General features: G+C 35.2%; 1 protein-coding gene across 1 annotated transcript in view; it reads right to left on the bottom strand.

Moving 5' to 3' along the window:
* DYNC2H1 (dynein cytoplasmic 2 heavy chain 1) overlaps positions 1-17,801 on the bottom strand; it is a gene marked incomplete at its 5' end in the record, with an annotated part of 144,282 nt that overhangs the window by 17,680 nt on the left and 108,801 nt on the right. Inside the window, 2 exons of the mRNA XM_083855078.1 lie at positions 8,018-8,107; positions 10,766-10,975. Coding sequence (XP_083711204.1) covers positions 8,018-8,107; positions 10,766-10,975 — 300 coding nt within the window. The remainder of the gene's footprint in view (positions 1-8,017; positions 8,108-10,765; positions 10,976-17,801) is intronic.

Genomic DNA, 17,801 nt, shown 5'->3' on the forward strand with positions numbered 1-17,801 from the left:
AAGCGATGCAATATGAAACTGTTAGAATTTCAAATTCTGTAATATGGCATCTCCTTCAAAGAGAGAAAGATAGGTCAAATGTGGCTACATTTCTGCATTCCCCCAAAGAAATGCCAAAAAGGTTGTTAATTAGGGATGATGCTCACTTGTGGAATGGAAATCTGTTTCTAATAAAAAATGGTGGTTTTTTTAATGCATAGCTGCAAATGATATTTGAGAAATAATTACAGCATGTTACCTTGATTTTGATCAATTAAAATCTCAAAACAGGGGATGAAATATTTTGCAAACTGTTTCACCAACCCAGTTCCCAGCAAACCATCTAGAGGTTAAAAAAAAGCTACAATCACACCACCTTTTAGTTACAAAGCTGTCTTACTACCCTACATAATTTATTTCTACGTATGAACTTCTAACTATGAAATCAGAATTACAAATAAAACAATAAAGGATTTAGAATAGATTGCTTATTGCCCGCAGAGAGAATACTTCTGTCAGTATAGTGGTGATCAGAACAACAAGTTACTGTAACCAAGGGCAAGTCCTGCCCAACCAACCCAGCGGACTTTTATGATGGAGTGACTACATCACTGGACAAAGGGAAGAGCTATAAATCTGGATTTATGGGCCATCCATCTGTATTTCTGTAAAGTCTTTGACATGGTCCCTCACAACATCCTTCTCTTTAAGCCAGAGACAGATGGATTGTGAGATGGATAAGCAATTGGTTGGATGTTCACATCCAGAGGATGGTGATCAATGACTCAGAGACCCAATGAACATCGGTGACAAGGGGTGTCCCCCCAGGGGTCCATACTGGAACCAGTGTTATTTAATATCTTCATTAATGACATAGATAAAGGGATCAAGGGCACCATCATCAAGTTTGCAGACGACACCAAGTTGAGTAGTACTGTTGACACACCTGAAGGACAGGATGCCACCCAGAGGAACCCAAGCAAGCTTGAGAAGTGGGGCCCTTGGAATCTCTTGAGGTTTAAGAAGACCATCTACAAGGTGCTGCACCTGAGTCAGGACATCCTCCAGTGTTGACACAGGCTGGGGATGAGCAGATGGAAAGCAGCCCTGCTGAGAAGGACTTGGGGGGGCTGGTGGATGAGAGGCTGGACATGAGCTGCCAGTGTGCACTCACAGCCCAGAAAGCCAAACATGTCCTGGGCTGCACCCAAAGCAGGGCCAAGGAGGGGATTCTGCCCCTGTGCTCTGCTCTACTGAGACCCCACCTGCAGTGCTGCATCCAGCTTTGGGGTACCAGTAGAGGGAGGACAGAGACCTGTTCGAGTGAGTCCAGAGGAGGGACTGATGATCAGAGAGATGGAGCTCTGCTCCTGTGAGGAAAGGCTGAGAGACCTGAGATTGCTCAGCCTGGAAAACAGAAGGTTTCAAGGAGACCTAACTACAACCTTCTAGTACCTAATGGGAACCCTACAACAAAGATGGAGAGAGACTATTCACAAGAACATGTAGTGACAGGATAAGGGGAAATGGCTTCAAACTGAAAGAGGGTAGATTTATATTAGATATTAGGGAAGAAACCTTTTCCTGTGAAGTGGATGAGGTATTGGAACAGGTGGCCCAGAGAAGCTGTGGATGCCCCATCCCTGGAAGTGTTCAAGGCCAGACTGGATGTGGTTCTGAGCAACCTGGTCTAGTGCAAGGTGTCCCTGCCTATGCCAGGGGTTGGAACGAGATGGTCTTTAAAAGGCCCTTCCAACCCAAACCTCTCTCTGATTCCAAGTTGTCTATAAAAAGCAAAGCAGATTGATGGGATGAACCTAAAAAATGGTGCATTAGCATGTGCTGCAGCCTTCTCATTTATTAATGGATGGAATTTAAAATTACCAGTCTTTGACAGAATAACATAAGGACTCATTTTCATATGTGAATGATAATAACATCGTTTTCTACCACTTGTACTAAAATTAACCTTTTTTGCTTGAGCTTTTGTCAGACAAGACTATCCATTATACTCTGCCTTCTCTTTTGCAGACAGCTCTGTTCATGATAAAGAAGATAGAGTGAAAAACAAGTTACTAGAAACAGAGCAACCTACACTTTTAATTTTGACAGATTAAATGCATAAAATCGATGAATATTTTACCACTGCATCTTTTCAGATTTCTTCCAGTATTGTGAAAATGTATCTTGTAGCTTAAAGAGAAAAATCAATGAATGATTATTTTATTAAATAACGGATATCAACTACAGCTTTACATCTTATACAATATATAGTACAGATTTTTGTAAGTTACTAAGTATATAAATACTATCTTGCATCCATAGAAGAAATACAGAATGCTAAATCTAGGGTTTTTAAATTTAAACCTAGATTAGGAAAAAAGGATAATTTTCTTTAAAATACAGTAATTTTGCAGAGACACAGTGTCTGTAGAGACAATGACCTGGGTTTGTCTTCTTTTATTCAACACTTACAAAAATCTTTTTATGAGTAATTATCTCCTGCAATAAATATTTTATAATCGAACACTTGAATAATTGGTTAGTGGTATAATAAGGGGCGCTGCTCAAATTTCTGGTTACACGGTAGTATTTCATAATTTCAACAGAACAGCCATTCTCACAAAACATGCTCAGAATTTCAAGAGCTTAATGAACAGCCATTGAATTCTGTTGAAACAGATTACTTTTCTCAACAGTTAAGCCTGATGTTTATTAAAAAGCCCATAACTTGTGCATGCCTCAGTTTAATGGAGCACCTAACACTCATTGGGAATAAACTTCAACAGCTCACAATGAAACCAAAAGAAATACAATTAGCAAAAGAAATACAGGTAGCAATATCTTCCCTTTTCCAAGGCTGCTTTTTAAAAACTGTTTTTCCAGTTTTTTGTGCAACTGTTTTTTCTGCAAAAGGTATATTGTTTTTCCAAAACTTGACTTAAGTCTTGCTCATTGGCAACTGAAATGATTTACCTTTGAAATAGCATAGTTTGCAGATTTAGTGTTAAAACCCACTGTATTTTGGAAGAAAACAAACATTTCACTACAAAAAATAGTTAGGTTTTTTAGTTTTGGGTATCACAATATATGAAAGATATTATATTATATTATTTTAGGGTGTCCCAAGGAAGGCTGCCAATATGGTGAAGGGCCGGAAGGGGAAACTATATCAATGCATGAATACAGCTTTCTGTAAGAGTACAAAAAACTGCTTTAATTTCCTTGGATATTAGATCTTATTTCAATAGACAACTCCTATTACCCATCCATGTCCAGAACTTTCATCTCACATTCTGCTTGGTCCCTTGTTTGGATGGTGCATCTTTACAAAGCACAACTGGTCTTAATCAGCAATTACTTCGTCAATGCAATCTGAGACAGTGATTAAAAAGGACATGATAAAACAGCTCCTAAGAGCTTCAAATTTGCCTATTAGAGACAAACAAAATGTATTTTTTTAGTAGTACTTGCAGATTTTCAATTTTTAGCAAGCAGTTATCAATTAGATATAAGGTCTTAAAAGACATATCATGTCTGATAAATTTGGAACAAAGTGAAATCATGCTGCAACATGATGAGAACCAATGAAACCAATTGAGGATCAGTTCCTCAGCAGATAATGTTAGGCTGCAGTTATATTTTTGTTTTGATATTCATGACAGCTAAAGAGGAGAAGCCAGGAAAAGCAGCAGAAAAATGCTAATTCTTCAGAATAATGTGGAAATTTGAACTAAAATAATGGAATGAGTGGATTTAAAACTTAATGAATTTTTGTGCTTTAATATTGGAATACTAAATCTGGAGTATTCTGCGCTGTACAGATACCTAGGTAACAGCTGTTCAAATAGAGAGTCATGAGAGGCACAATGACAAGTTGGAGAACCAGCCAACTAATCCATCTGAATTAGCCTCTCCTAAAACTGTAAAAGACAAACCATTAAGCTATTGTCCCTGTTGCAAACTCTGCTAAGGCAATGTAGTAGAAAACACTCTGGAAATGAAGTGTGAACACTTGGATTGAGATAGGCCTTATTATGGAGTGCACAAGTGGATGAATAGCAGGACTGAGCATGACTATTCTGGATTTGTACAAGATTTATTATGTGAGTTCTTTAACTGGGTGAAAATTGAGAGGACTTGATTCCCTTGGTTTCTAAGAGTAGCCTTTCAGCCTCTTATCAGTGAATGAAAATTTAGTATCTCTCCCTAGATGCCTGGGGTGTGAAGAAGAAATCCTGAGTTTCCTATTCCCAGAAGGTTTTTATGGTATATTCAGCAGGCAGTTTCCAAGACTTCAAACCTCATATACCTTGGGCATCCAATCCACCTTTCTGGGGACCTAATTGTTGAAACAGAGGAATAGGGTTCCAAAATAGGAACAAAGTAATTCTTCCCCAAATAGTAAAAGACCATTGAAATAGTAAAAATCTTATACTAGGTGATCAAACTGGTATTGAAGTTAAATATTACTACCTTAGATTTTACTCAGGATGGGAAGGGACAAGTGAACAGCATCGCAGAAGATAAATATAAGTTTCTTGAAAAAATACAAAATTTAACTTCTTTATATAATCTATATAAAGAAGTATATTTTTATAGATAAATGCACAATTTCAATGAAATCTTTTGTGAATTATGCAACTAAAAACTTTCAATATTCATAAACATTTCCTTGATTAGAACTCTGAAACTGGTGCTTATGATTCTGAGGTCAGAATGCACACTATAGAACTTTTAGCAGCTCTCTAACCAAAGAGTTATGCAAAAGAACTGTTATTGCAAATTATATAAAGACCAGCTGAGTTCAAAAGAATGAAATATAAGGTCTTTTTGGAATAAGAAGGGTTGTTTGGGTTTTTTTGAAAAGGTGAAATTAAGCTCTTTATTTAGTTCTTGTGTAAAAAAATCGATTTCCAATTCATTGACCTGAAATCTTTTAAGGTTGCTATCCAGCTGACATTTGCCTGGGCTGCTGTTTTGACTCTCAATAGCTGCTGTTCTGAGTCTCCTCTCTCTTTCTCTCCTGCTGGCATCCATAGCCATGAGAAGACACTTATCTAGAGAATGGGGTGCACTTAATGCCATTACATGTTGATGTGTATTATTGCTGAGCTATGATCATGAACCACGGGAGAGGGAAACCACCAGGTGCCATTATGAGGAAACTGACAGTATAAGGATCAACAATTAAAACTTAAACAATGATCACTTGATGATCCATACATTTCATATCTTAATGTTGGTAGCAAATATATCACTGTAGACAGACAAGTTGAAACATAGCATTATGAAGTTCAGTGTCAGCATTGCTAATTGAAAGTATTCAGAACTCCATCTTAGAAGAATGTTCAATACATAACTTCTGTTTCAATTTAAAGCAAAAGCTACCATCCAAATATCAGAATTTTCACCTGGGAAGAAATCACCTACTTACATCAGGTCTGTCACCATAACATAGCACACAGCAATACATGCCTCTATTGCATTTTGCATATACAAATTTCTTCACATTTTCAATAGGCAGTTTTCTTTCTTTTTTTTCTTAAACTGAGTGAATTCAGACCTAAAACATGCAACACCTGTTGTTTTTCTGCCTTTTGTTGTGTAACGCTCTCAGAACAACTTTACACTTCTATAAATTCTGCTATAAATATTTTACCATCTGGCCTGTATTTTGTGTTCCTCCCCATCCCCATTAAATGCTTGTTGCAGCTGCCTTTTTTTTTTTTTTCTGTATTGACAGCAAACCTCTTGACAAGACAGCCTTCAACTAATAACCTAGGCAGAGACTTACTCCATACTTAGTAAAGGTAATCCTTCAGTACAACTTTGATCTTTCAATGTCTCCTATTTTGTCTTAAAAATGCCTAAATCAAACCTGTCTCAAACAGTAAAGTATATAAATTAATATCTTACAGTCAATGAAACAGAGGGACATAAGAACAACTATAAAAAAAAGCTTATAAAGTTGGTCATATAGAACTAAACTAATCTAAAATATGGCATTTATTGAAATGAAAATCTAAATATAATTTTCAGAGTTATGAAATATCTTTATTGAAGCCTTTATTGAATTTCTGAATACTAAATCTAGACTTAACTACTGATTATTCACATTTATAAAATCAATAATAAAAGTAACAAAAAAGAAAAAAATAATTAAAAAAATAATCAAGACTAATTAGGAAGGTGTAATGGGCACAATCATGATTTGGAATCACATTTAAGGAAAAAGATGATTCAACCAATATGTGTAATTAGAAATAATCAACATTTGTCTAATAATATACAATATAAAAATATGGAAATTGTATTTCAAATGTGACTTGACTAGAAGCTTGAGATTCAAAACAGACTGATACTGTATTATTAAGAATTGTTCCAAACACAATTACATTACATATCTGACATTAAAGAAATGAAATGAGACAACCAGCAGCTGTTATCACTAACAAAAAATTTAACATAAATTACTGCTTATGGAGTAAACTATCTACTGTAAAGCTATGCCTTAATAATCTTTCTCTCTCTTACAATAAATAACTGTTAAAGACTGTAAATGTTTCCTTCATACTAAGTTTCATAAAAATTACTAATCCAAATGTACAATTTTGTCAGTAGTTTGAGCAATGAGAAAGGATGATTACTATCATGGTAATGCAGCAAATATAACACAGCACATTAGTCAACAGCTGACTGGAGTAATATATGGAAATAAAAACTTTTGGGACGTGTGGTTGAAAATCATCTATTACTATTAACGCTAATTTCATCCTGTTATCTCTGCATTATGACTTTGTATGGGAGGTGCACTCCACACAGAAGCTCAAACTCTAATCTCATACTTCCATTAAAAATAAATCAAATAAGCAAGGAAAATTGCATGCAGTTTGGTCACAACCAAATGAAAGTAGAAGTTGCAAACAGTAATGAACTCTTGAAGCTTACAAGCATGCTGACTCATCACAAATGATGGTTTTTTAATACTAAAGGCTACAACAGTCAGCAAAAAGATGGGACTAAGTTCAACTCCAGTTATATGACCAAGTAACATCTGAACATGCATTGTAACTTGTTGCTATAGAAAATACTATTTTTTTCTGCTTTGTACTTTGAACTTTTTTTGAAGGAAAGGATAAAGAAAAAATAAGCATTAGCCAAAAAATTGTTTGTATAACAAGAATCTTACTAATACTTCAGAAACATTTATTTAACAGTTTCTTTAGAAAAAATTATGCCTAGGAGACACATGGCCCTCAAATGTTTCTTCTGAATCTGACAGTCAACAAAAATGTTGACAAATATCTTGGTATCCCATTGAACAAGATGTGTTAATCAAGATCAAAACTAACAGCTTTCTATTTATTCCCTGGAGGTAACAAAGATCTGTCCTTTCTAAAGTAGTATTTCTCTCTGGCGGGTTCTCACAATTTTATCTCTGTGTATTCAACAAAGATACGGAATCTGTTTCCTTAAATACTAATTAATTTAGATAAATTACTTTTATTTGTGTATTATCTTAAACACACCACTTCTGTCAATCAAAGTATATGTAGATTTACCTTAACTAAAAATTAACCTCTTTATATCAGACCGTGGATAGACAGAGCTGCTGTCCCTGCACCTTTTGTTATGGCCCTTTGTAAACCTGGAGAATGCAGCTCTTTTCATTACTTTCTTCCAAGACTAGTCATCTACAAATTTCTACATTACCTTTATTAGAAATGCTTCCCTTATGTCTTGATAGGCATCTCTCTAGCAGATTGAAGAGTTTGTCTTGACTTAAACATAAAATTTCATCTGGGTAAAAAAAGTCTTCTTCCCCCACAGTTCACCACGAAGACTAATGACTATGATGTGAAATAACTAACAATATTATCACATTATTCCTTGATCTTTGGATTTTTATATACCTTTTCACACATCTAAAACTCTTTGGGACCTGTGTTTCTAAAGATCTATGGTAGTGGAATTTACATAATATATTGTGTCACTGAATACCAGCACACTGTGGTAAATGACTCTTTAAAATTACCTGTATGGCAAGTGCTCGAGCTACAAGACTTCTAAGATATTGCAAAGGATCTTCTGGACCTTCCCACTTGCTTTGCCATGTGACAGGACACTGAAATAAAAATATATTTACTGAAAGTATCAACTTAAAATCCATCATCATTACATTTTAAGTTGGCAACTTGAATGAAAATAAATAATCTGGAGAACTAAATGATCTCCAAAAAAAAAAAAGAGCATTATTTCTTGGAAAGTCACCATGTCATCTTTCAATTGAAGCCACAGTTTCCCACTCCTTTGCTGCAGCCTCCTCAGACTTCAAAATGCAGTTGTGTGGTGAAGAGAATCTGGTACATGCATGGTTATTTTCTCATCACCTCACAGCTTTTGTAGAGCAACACCTGAGAAAAAAAGTCCTGCAAGGCTTCCCCATATAAATTTCTCCTTGACTTCAAAAAGAAAGGCTTAAAAGGACATCTTCTAACCTTCCTCCTTACAAAATAAGGATAGAAACACTGATTTTACCCACTCCATAGGAATCTAAAGCATACTGAAAGTGACTGCAAGATTCTCTAACTTACGAGAAATTGAATTAATGCAAATGAGTACCTGTGGAGTACCGCACACTACTGAAGATGCTGAGCAGGATAAATAGTTTATATTGTTTAATATTTACATCTGCATTTTCCAGGAAGTTCCCATTCTAATAGCATATGTACCAAAAAAGGTAATTCAAAATCTGATCACAGAAGTTTGTAAAAAAAGGTATCTTTCAAAGTAAATACTCTGTGTTTAATGTTTATAGATAAAAACCAGAACAAAACTAGATTCAAGGATACTAATTAAAAATTAATTCAATAAATTAGTATATATACAAGACAATTAATAAAGCACAGTTAACTACACGGGGTTGTTTTCTAATTAGAATTTTTTGAAACTTATTTTTTATTTGAAACCTTGCATTTTTGCAGCTTCCTCTACTAGATATGCATTTGCAAACAGCTCATCAATCTATCACTTACAAGGCATTTGCCTAATGTTGCTAATATATCACTCTAAATTACTTTAAGTCTAAAGAAATAGCTTAGCTAATTGATGTTATGTAACTATGTTTCAGATGTGTTTATGCTCTTTTTGGCTAGGGTGGAGTTAATTTTCTTCACAATGGCTAGTATGGGGCTAATATATCAATTTTACACAAATACAGCACATTGCTGAAACCTTTATAAGTCATACATTTATTAAATTTTACATTTCTGTTAGTAATCCAGCAGTTTCCTCAGGTGCTATAATCTTAAAAGAACTACAATCTTAGTGGGTTTAAAATATAGCTTTTGAAAAATAGTCCTTTGCTACATAACACATGAAAACACTAAACAAGAAGGGTGTATAGAAAACACATGAAGAAAATCACTTTAGGATGATAAATATAGTGAGGTTTCTGCCATGCCAAGAATGTGGCATTAGCCTCTCTGGAAGGCTGCTGAAAAAATTGCTACATGATTACAATCCAGTGAAGTGATCCATGTCAAGGAAAGTGGGTAAGTAAGCAGATGAAGTGATAGAAGCACTGGTCAATATATCAGGAAGCACTGAACTGATGCTTGTGAGAGGTTAAAATGCATAGAATTTTTCAGAAACTTTGCAGCAAGGATCAGCCTCACAGCTCCTGCCAGTTCCAACAGAAGCGTGCAGCTTGAGTACACAAGCAAGTCGTGCTCTCTTGCTCAGTAACAAGAAATATAACTGTAAAAACTAAAGAATGGCCATTAAATGTATCATTTCCATTTACTATGACTTGGACTTAGTGCCAATTTCTACCACATAGTCAAATCATGTTTAAAAAGGCAATGAGATTGCTAACAAGAAAATGTAATTTATTCTAAATGTACAGCAATTTTGGTAACAAATGCTGTCTTGTTAATCTAAAAAGACAACAAATTTAATTATTGTTTTGATTAGAGTTTGATAGATCAATAAATGCACAACAATCTTTTCAACAGTACTTGTTCTTCACATGAAGATAAACAGGATGTCAACAGGAATTATTGTTCATTGCAGAAGCAATCTCAGTATCTATGCATTAGCATCAACAGAATTTATCAGTTACGGGAGGTGAAACAAAACTAGAGTTTCATGTCACATCAGTGTTTGACTATCTTAACTCAATTATCTACATTTTAATGATAGAGCATATAAGCTTGTCACTAATTGTACCAGGTTATAAACATGCCCAGTTTGATGCCAAAAAACACAGAAAGTACATATACAAAATTTGAGTGATTTTCTTGTATATCAAGAATATAGGGTGAGATGACAGGCTAGTATTATAGGCACAGCTTGTCTGGTGATGCATGGCAATACTCCATACCAAATAAATCCAAAGGGAACTGTTATTACAACTGAAATTTTAAGAAAATATAAAAACTAAGTAAAGGGATAGATTGACATATTATACCGGTTAATACATTTGTCTTATCTAGCATGACTTGGTGTTTGAAATTGAAATAGGATGCCACAACTTCTGATTGGATTTGTCCTTAGGAGAAAGCTTGATAAGAGAGTAATGCAATTCAGAAGCTTCGATAAATACTTCTGAAAAATTTTCCAGAAAAAAAAAGGTTATATTTTAGAGTTTCTGTCTTTAAAGGAACTCCATTTTAGAGTCTTTATCAATAAAAAAAATAGAACATGAAAATGCATATTAGTTCAGTTTCCTTGGGTTTTTTCAATGCTTATTATAATGTATATTCATTACAAAATTACTTACCTTCTGGTTTAACAGAGCACTTGCTAGTGTTTGTACTTCAGAACTCAGCAGTGAGGTACCTCTGATGACTTTACTTAAAGAAGCAAGTGACTGATGGACACTCTGCACAAGACGAATGGCATTGAATTGTTCCAGAGTAATGAATGATAAGATTGGAGATCCCTGTTGTTCTGCAGGAGGAGACACCTTCTGATGGATCAAGTTAGAATTCTAAGAAAGAACATGTAATATTCAATTAATAAACTCAAGGAAACTATGATGTTGTGCAACATATTATTTGTTTGTTATATTTCATATGACCTTGTTAGCTTTGAAGTAGCTGTGATATCATCCTTTTTCTGACACTGGATTAAACTATAGTGATATTTTCAGTACTGTCTGTGACATGTTCACTAAAGGCACCACTCTGCTGAGACAAGTCTGTCTACCCAGTTGCTTCAAAAGTACTTGAACTGTTGAAAAACCTTCACTTAGCTGAACCTCTGTATTAGTATTTGTGTTAATGTGTTAGTATAAAAAGCACTAGTGCACTCAACATAACAAAATTTTACTGGGTACTGTAAACTATGCTGCTAGTTCTTGCTTTGTGTGACTAGTTCAACATGGAGTTGAATTAAATAAAATAAATACAAAATAAATATAATTTTATGTGTAAATCTTGAGTAACTCAGACTCTGAGAGGTACTGTTGCTCTCACACTGCCATTTTTACTACTTACTTCCCTTCCATTAAAGCCACTGAAAATCCAAATTCATTCAATAATTTCAAGAGATGGTGCAATGAAAATCTTAATTCATATGCAACTTATTACATTGATATATTTTTGCATGTGTCAGAAATTGCCAACCTGCAATGTCACAAGATGCTGAAATGAATTCCCATTACCGAATTTAAAATTTTCTGGAAAATTCTATGAGGCACAAATGCAAAAAATAAATCCTAGCCTACAGGAAAAAATGTTTTGCTATTTCAATTTCTAGTAATTTAGTACAGATAAAATCAGATTTTACTGTCTCTGAAATACGTTGTCTTAAAATAAGAAGTTTTGATTATTTTATAGATTAAATAAATTTATGAATTGTCACATGGCATCTTGCTTTCAAGAACACACAGGATATTTACCTCTATAATCTATCCCAAGCACTATGTGATTGTCAAAATTTTGTATTTTTAATTCAAGCTCATACTGCACTCAGCTACCAAGCTAAAATATGAGAGAAGCTAAATGCATGAGCAATACTTTGGCTTGTCACTGACCAACAGAAAAATGAAGAATAAAGTCTTCCAACATTGCTAAAAAGGTATTAAACAAAGTTACTGATCAAAGAGCCAAATCATACAGTATTTAAAATTATTATGGCTTTGCATTTTTTCTTTGCATGTATTCAAAAATCACAGTACCAATTTCACATCAGTTTTTCTGGCACCATAATTTGCTGAGTATATGCAAATTCTAATACAAAACTAGTATAAACTAGCTGATAATTTCTTATTGAGGTGTTTAATTGAACAAAATAAAGAAAAACCCAAGACATTGCACCTTGGAGGGTTTGCTCAATCTTTGACACTCTTTTAATTCACAAAAGCTTATTGAAAGAGAAGTCCCCTAAGTTCCTCAATATCATCCTTTGCATAAGAGTTTCCCATGAATTTCAGACTCATTTCGTCACTCTTTTTAATGTTTTCCCCTGAGGATTTGTTGAAACAACCCGTCTGTCATTTCCATAGGAAAATTAAACATGAATATCAATATCAGCCTATACATTTAATGTTTTATTACATTCTCTCAAAATCCATTATGTATATAACTCACATCAGCTTTTAAAATATGTGTATGCTCATGACCTGCTTGAGAATTAAAATGAAGAACTGCTGAAGTACTGAATGCTTTTCTTAATCATAAGAAAATGAAAGTAGATTCTAATCTTTGATATTAAATACTGTATTTTGCTACCAATATTAATCAGGCATATTTTTGAGACTTTGATAATTTTCCCTCTTTCAATTCTGTACGTGTTGCTATCTTAGTATAATATAAGACTTAATAAAGTCTCACCTAAACTGTCCTAGAGCTTTATTTTGTTACCTTCTTAAACTCAAGCTTTTGCAAACTCCATTATGTTCTGAAAACTGCCTCCTCAGAAATGCAACAAATATAAAGAAAATAAACTTATACACCTTCACTAGTTCTGCATTTGATTCAAAATGCAATTTTGGTGGTGGTGGTGATGGGATTTAGAAATCTCCATTGCCCTTTTAATGCACCTATTTTGCCTCCTCTTTTGAGTCTCTCTGCCTATTTTTTTAGACATTAGCCTCTCACTGTTTTTCACATGCTTTTCACTGTTGAAAATAAAATAAAGAATGATCCTACATTTCTTTTTCACTGATTTTCCTTGATGGGAAAGACCCTGTTGATTTTTTTTAAGCTGAGGTAGCTAATGAGGTACCAGGTGCATGTGATTCTTAGGGCTGTTCTGTACAGTGCCAGGAGTTGGACTTCAATGATCCTTGTAGTACCATACCAATTCAGGACATTCTATGATTCTACAGTGGTTTAGATAAAAGAGTAACAACTCATTAATTTTCAAAACTACTTCTACAATGTTCTTGCAGCATTATTCAACTTCATGAAAATAATTAGTTACACTTTACAAACATAACAAAAGATGCAGAACACGTAATTTATAATCACACAATCAGTTAACAACTTTGACGGAGTTGCTGCTGAAATTTTTATGGGTTGGCGTTCTAACTTTCACAGAGCTGATATAGGGTTTTTCTGAAACAAGGGAGAAAATGCAACCACCTTACAACAAAAAAATAGCACGGATTCCTCTCTCTCCTCATGACAGAGAGCCATTTGGACATGATGAAACACCTATGCAGTCCCCCTGTGTCCCCATACATTTTGTGCACCTCTGACAACTATTATATGGCAGGTGATTCCCGAGTTCCACAGGACAGTGACTTCCAGCTGATCCAGTTATGTGACAAGGAATGCTTATACAGTTCCTAAGCCACTGTCTGCCAGGGCAAGGCTGTGTGGGAAGAGAACGGACACCAGGACAGACGCTGGTTGAATTAACTATGACTAACTCAAGGGCCCAGCCCTTGCCAACAGTCTGTAGTGCACTACTCTTCCACATTATGGAAGGGTTTTTAAAATTTGTTCAACATTTGACAACTTACTTATTGAAGACTTTATTTTATAGATCAACAAGTCTTTCATGCAAGCTTATACTGAGCATTTGAGTATGTGGTTTTTTCTAACTAAATGGCAGGTTCATGAGAGTTTAATTAATTTGAAAAGTGTCAAGCTGTTATTAAATCATGCTGCAAAACATTGTAAAAGCAGTTTTAGAGCAGAATTCATTACAAGGATGCTTTCAATGGCAAGAATTAACATGTATGTTTTCAAATGAGGGTAACATAGGTGAAAATGTCAAGACATTCTGTATTAGTTCAGAACAGCTCAATAAAAGAAGTTTGCTTGTGTAATTTCAACACAGATGTACACGGATTTGAAGCACATTTTAAGTATCTATTTCATTTAAAGTAAAATTCAATTAAAAATTTCGGAGTCTGCTAGACTAATATGGAGATAAAGAAGGGGCAACTGCCCTGATTCTATTATTATAGATAGATAAAGAATAATAAACTTCTTCCAAGTTCAACAATTTCAGGATATCTCAATAATCGGTAGTAACATTTAACAGGATTTTGCATTATGTATGGTCTGAGAGAAAAAATGAAGCCCTGCAAATTACCAGAAATATTTCTGAAAAAGTAACAACATATAAGTCCTCACTATCGTATTAATGTGTAAGGATTATTTCCCATTTTGAAATGTCTAAAATGAAAAATGCTAAAATTTCCAAAGTACATCTGCCATTTTTGCTGTTTGGCCACAAAGAGTATGATTGGCTCTGAAAACTGAACAAAAATAACTCTGATTCACAGAACCACAGAACAGCCGAGGTTGGAGACTCCAGCCGATCTGGAGATTGTCAGGTGCTCAAAGCTACAGTGGGTTGCCCAGACCTGTATTCAGTCTCCATCCAAGAATATGACCCCTTGGATCTTCATATGCTCCACACTACCCCTGGCAGTTGACTGGAGTCTACATAGGAAAGCTCCAAGGTTATGTCATAGTCTGAGGGCCAGAAAAGCCTTGGCAGTCTTTCCAGTGTCCCACAGCTGACCCCCTGGAAGGCAGCAAAAGTCCCTAAACAACAGAAGAAGTCAGAAAATGGGAGCATCCTCCTCCCAGCTGCAGGGAATTGCTCACTAATCTTCCTTACCACTTCCTCCTGGTGCTTCTGTGTGGATCAGATTTAGTTAGCTTTGGAGTTTCATTAAGAGTGCAAAGACAAAAATACACCCACACTAAGAGATTATGATCCATCATTGAGATGTAAATTCTACCAAACTTACCTATGTCAAATGGTAAATTTTGCTGAATTTCAAAACTATCAGTACATAGATGTACAACAACTGTTTTCAAGGTATTTGTAAGATAATCCTTTTTTAATTAATCCTTGACTTACATACTCAACATGGGAATAAAAATGTTCAAAACAACTTAATCTTTGTCTACATATTAACAAACTTCTAAGTATCTTTTTGCCTCTGGAGTAATCTTTTTTATAGAGTTCAGGAATACTTTTTTTTAGTATTACTTCATATCTAGGAAATAGTTTTAGTTTCATATTCTCTGCTCATTCATGCATAAATAAGATAATTTATGATTGTTAACTTAAGCAGTAATTCAACTATCTTCTTCATTCCAATTTCCAGGTTTTTAAAAATTCTGCAAACAAAGATGATGATGCCTTCATTGAACTATCAATCTAGAATAAGAATGTATGCAATGTCTGTGAAATATTAAAGATGCATAGGGCTTTTCAAAGCTTGAAGCAATTACCAGCTGAACAGACCACAAAAACTAATTTTGATGAAGTATATTATTATCTAAATTTTTTGAAACACTCAAGAAAATGTCCCCCACGTAAAAAAAAACCAACTTGTAAAAGGTCAGAAGGCATCCTATTCTAAAGGATATATTCAAAAGATTAATTTTATTATCTGTTAATAGCATAAAATCTTTAGAAAATCAGAGAAACTTCAAGATAATACAGAATCCTTGAATGGTTTAGGTTGAAAGGGACATTAAAGATAATCTAGTTCCAACCCTTCTGGACAGACAGGGATACCTTCCATAGACCAGGCTGCTCAAAGCCCCATTTAACCCGGTTTTGAGTATTTCAGGGATGGAGTATCCACTAGTTCTCTGGGAAACCTGTGCCAGAATCTCACCACCCTCTCAGGAAAGGATTTCCTAATATCTAATCTAGACATACCCTCCTCCAGTTTGACGTCATTCCCCTTTGCCCTGTCCCTACAATCCCTTGTAAAACATCCCTCTACAGATCTCTTACTGGAAGGCCGCAATAAGGTCTCTGCAGTGCCTTCTCTTCTCCCAGCAAACCACTCTAATTCTCTCAGCCTGTTTTCACAGGAGAGAAGACTTGCAGACAATATACAAAATTTTTGTACCCAATGATACTGTGAAAAATTAAATCGCTCTTGGTTGGAATAGGTCATGCTAACCAGGTCTTACGCTTACTGTGCAAGGCTCCAGTACTGGCCTTATAGATGCCTTATCAGCAGTGGAATTCAGTACCAGGTGTCTTCTATTCTAATATGATGATTGGGATAGCATGGCATAACAGCAAAGGTCTTGAAAGTACGAACACAGTTTGAAAAGAGAGGCCTGAGAACTATAACCAACAATTTGATGGTGATGTAATGGCTATTGTGAAAGGGCACAATTAAGAAATGGCAAGGCAACTCGTGGTCTTAGGCAAGAGGCACTTATGCAGCAAAGAAAAATTGCAAAGCGACACAATAAAGGTACTTTCTACAGCCTGAAAAATAAGCCCATCTAAGTGTCACTCAGCCTGTAGAACAGGAATTGAGGTAAAGGGTAAAAAATCATACGAAAGGAGATCTCAGATTTGAGGACAATGGTAGGCGTGAAAGAAGAGGCCTTCACCAGGTCCAGCCTTCCTTGTCAAAGAGCTCTCAGGAAATCTTGATTACTTCCATGTAGGTGACTATCAAGAACTTCAGCCACCAGTACCAGCTGGGTCTTCAGCTTCAGGGTATTGAATACTTTCACAGCTAATTTATGAGCCAGGTTTTAAAGAGTATGTACTTTGAATTTGCAGTGCTAATGAGAAACAATTCTAAAGAACTAGACATTAGCTACATGTGCTGTTATTAATGAGTATCAGTGTAGTGTAGATTTGTTTTACTGTTTAAAACTGGTCTCATTTACCCATCTTTCAAACACTGCAGTCAAAATCTCTATTTTTGTTATTGTTAACATGTACATAATATGTAATAGTTTCATGTGAGCTTTTTCAAGAACAAATTACAGTGTCACACTGAAACAGACTTTTCCTTACAGGATCACAGACCTGGTTAACAGAAAGCCCATTTTCAGAGGCCACAGATTTCAACAAGTTATTTAGTACCAGAAGACTATTTGACACACAAACATGATACATTATACACTTCACCTGAATTAGATGAGAATTTAATGAGAGATTTCAAATTGTAATGGTAAATTCTAATGTGTACCTTATGTCTGTTCTTTGTATGTGGTCATTTGAGTGAGGGCCAAGTTTTTCTCATTACAGTGCTGCTATGTACAAGACAGTTTTAGGCCACAACATCTCTGATCTATCACTTGATCACTGGGGAGACAAAATAATGGCTGAATGTCCAAGTGGGCACCTAGCATGAGGTGGGAGAGATCCTTCCCAAGCATGGTTAGTGTCTGCATTCACACACATCACATCTAAATGTATGCCTGGAATAAGAACTCAATGGTTAGAAACCAAGTTTTACAACGTAAGTTAAAAAACACCATCAAACTGAACCAAGCTAGGCCAACAAAGGAACATAAAGGGAATGATAGTGGATACTGCAGAGGGGATTTTCATGAATCTCAGTTTAAAGCTAATAC

This window comes from Zosterops lateralis, assembly GCF_965231275.1.
Source record: "Zosterops lateralis genome assembly, chromosome: 2".
Taxonomy (NCBI): domain Eukaryota; kingdom Metazoa; phylum Chordata; class Aves; order Passeriformes; family Zosteropidae; genus Zosterops; species Zosterops lateralis.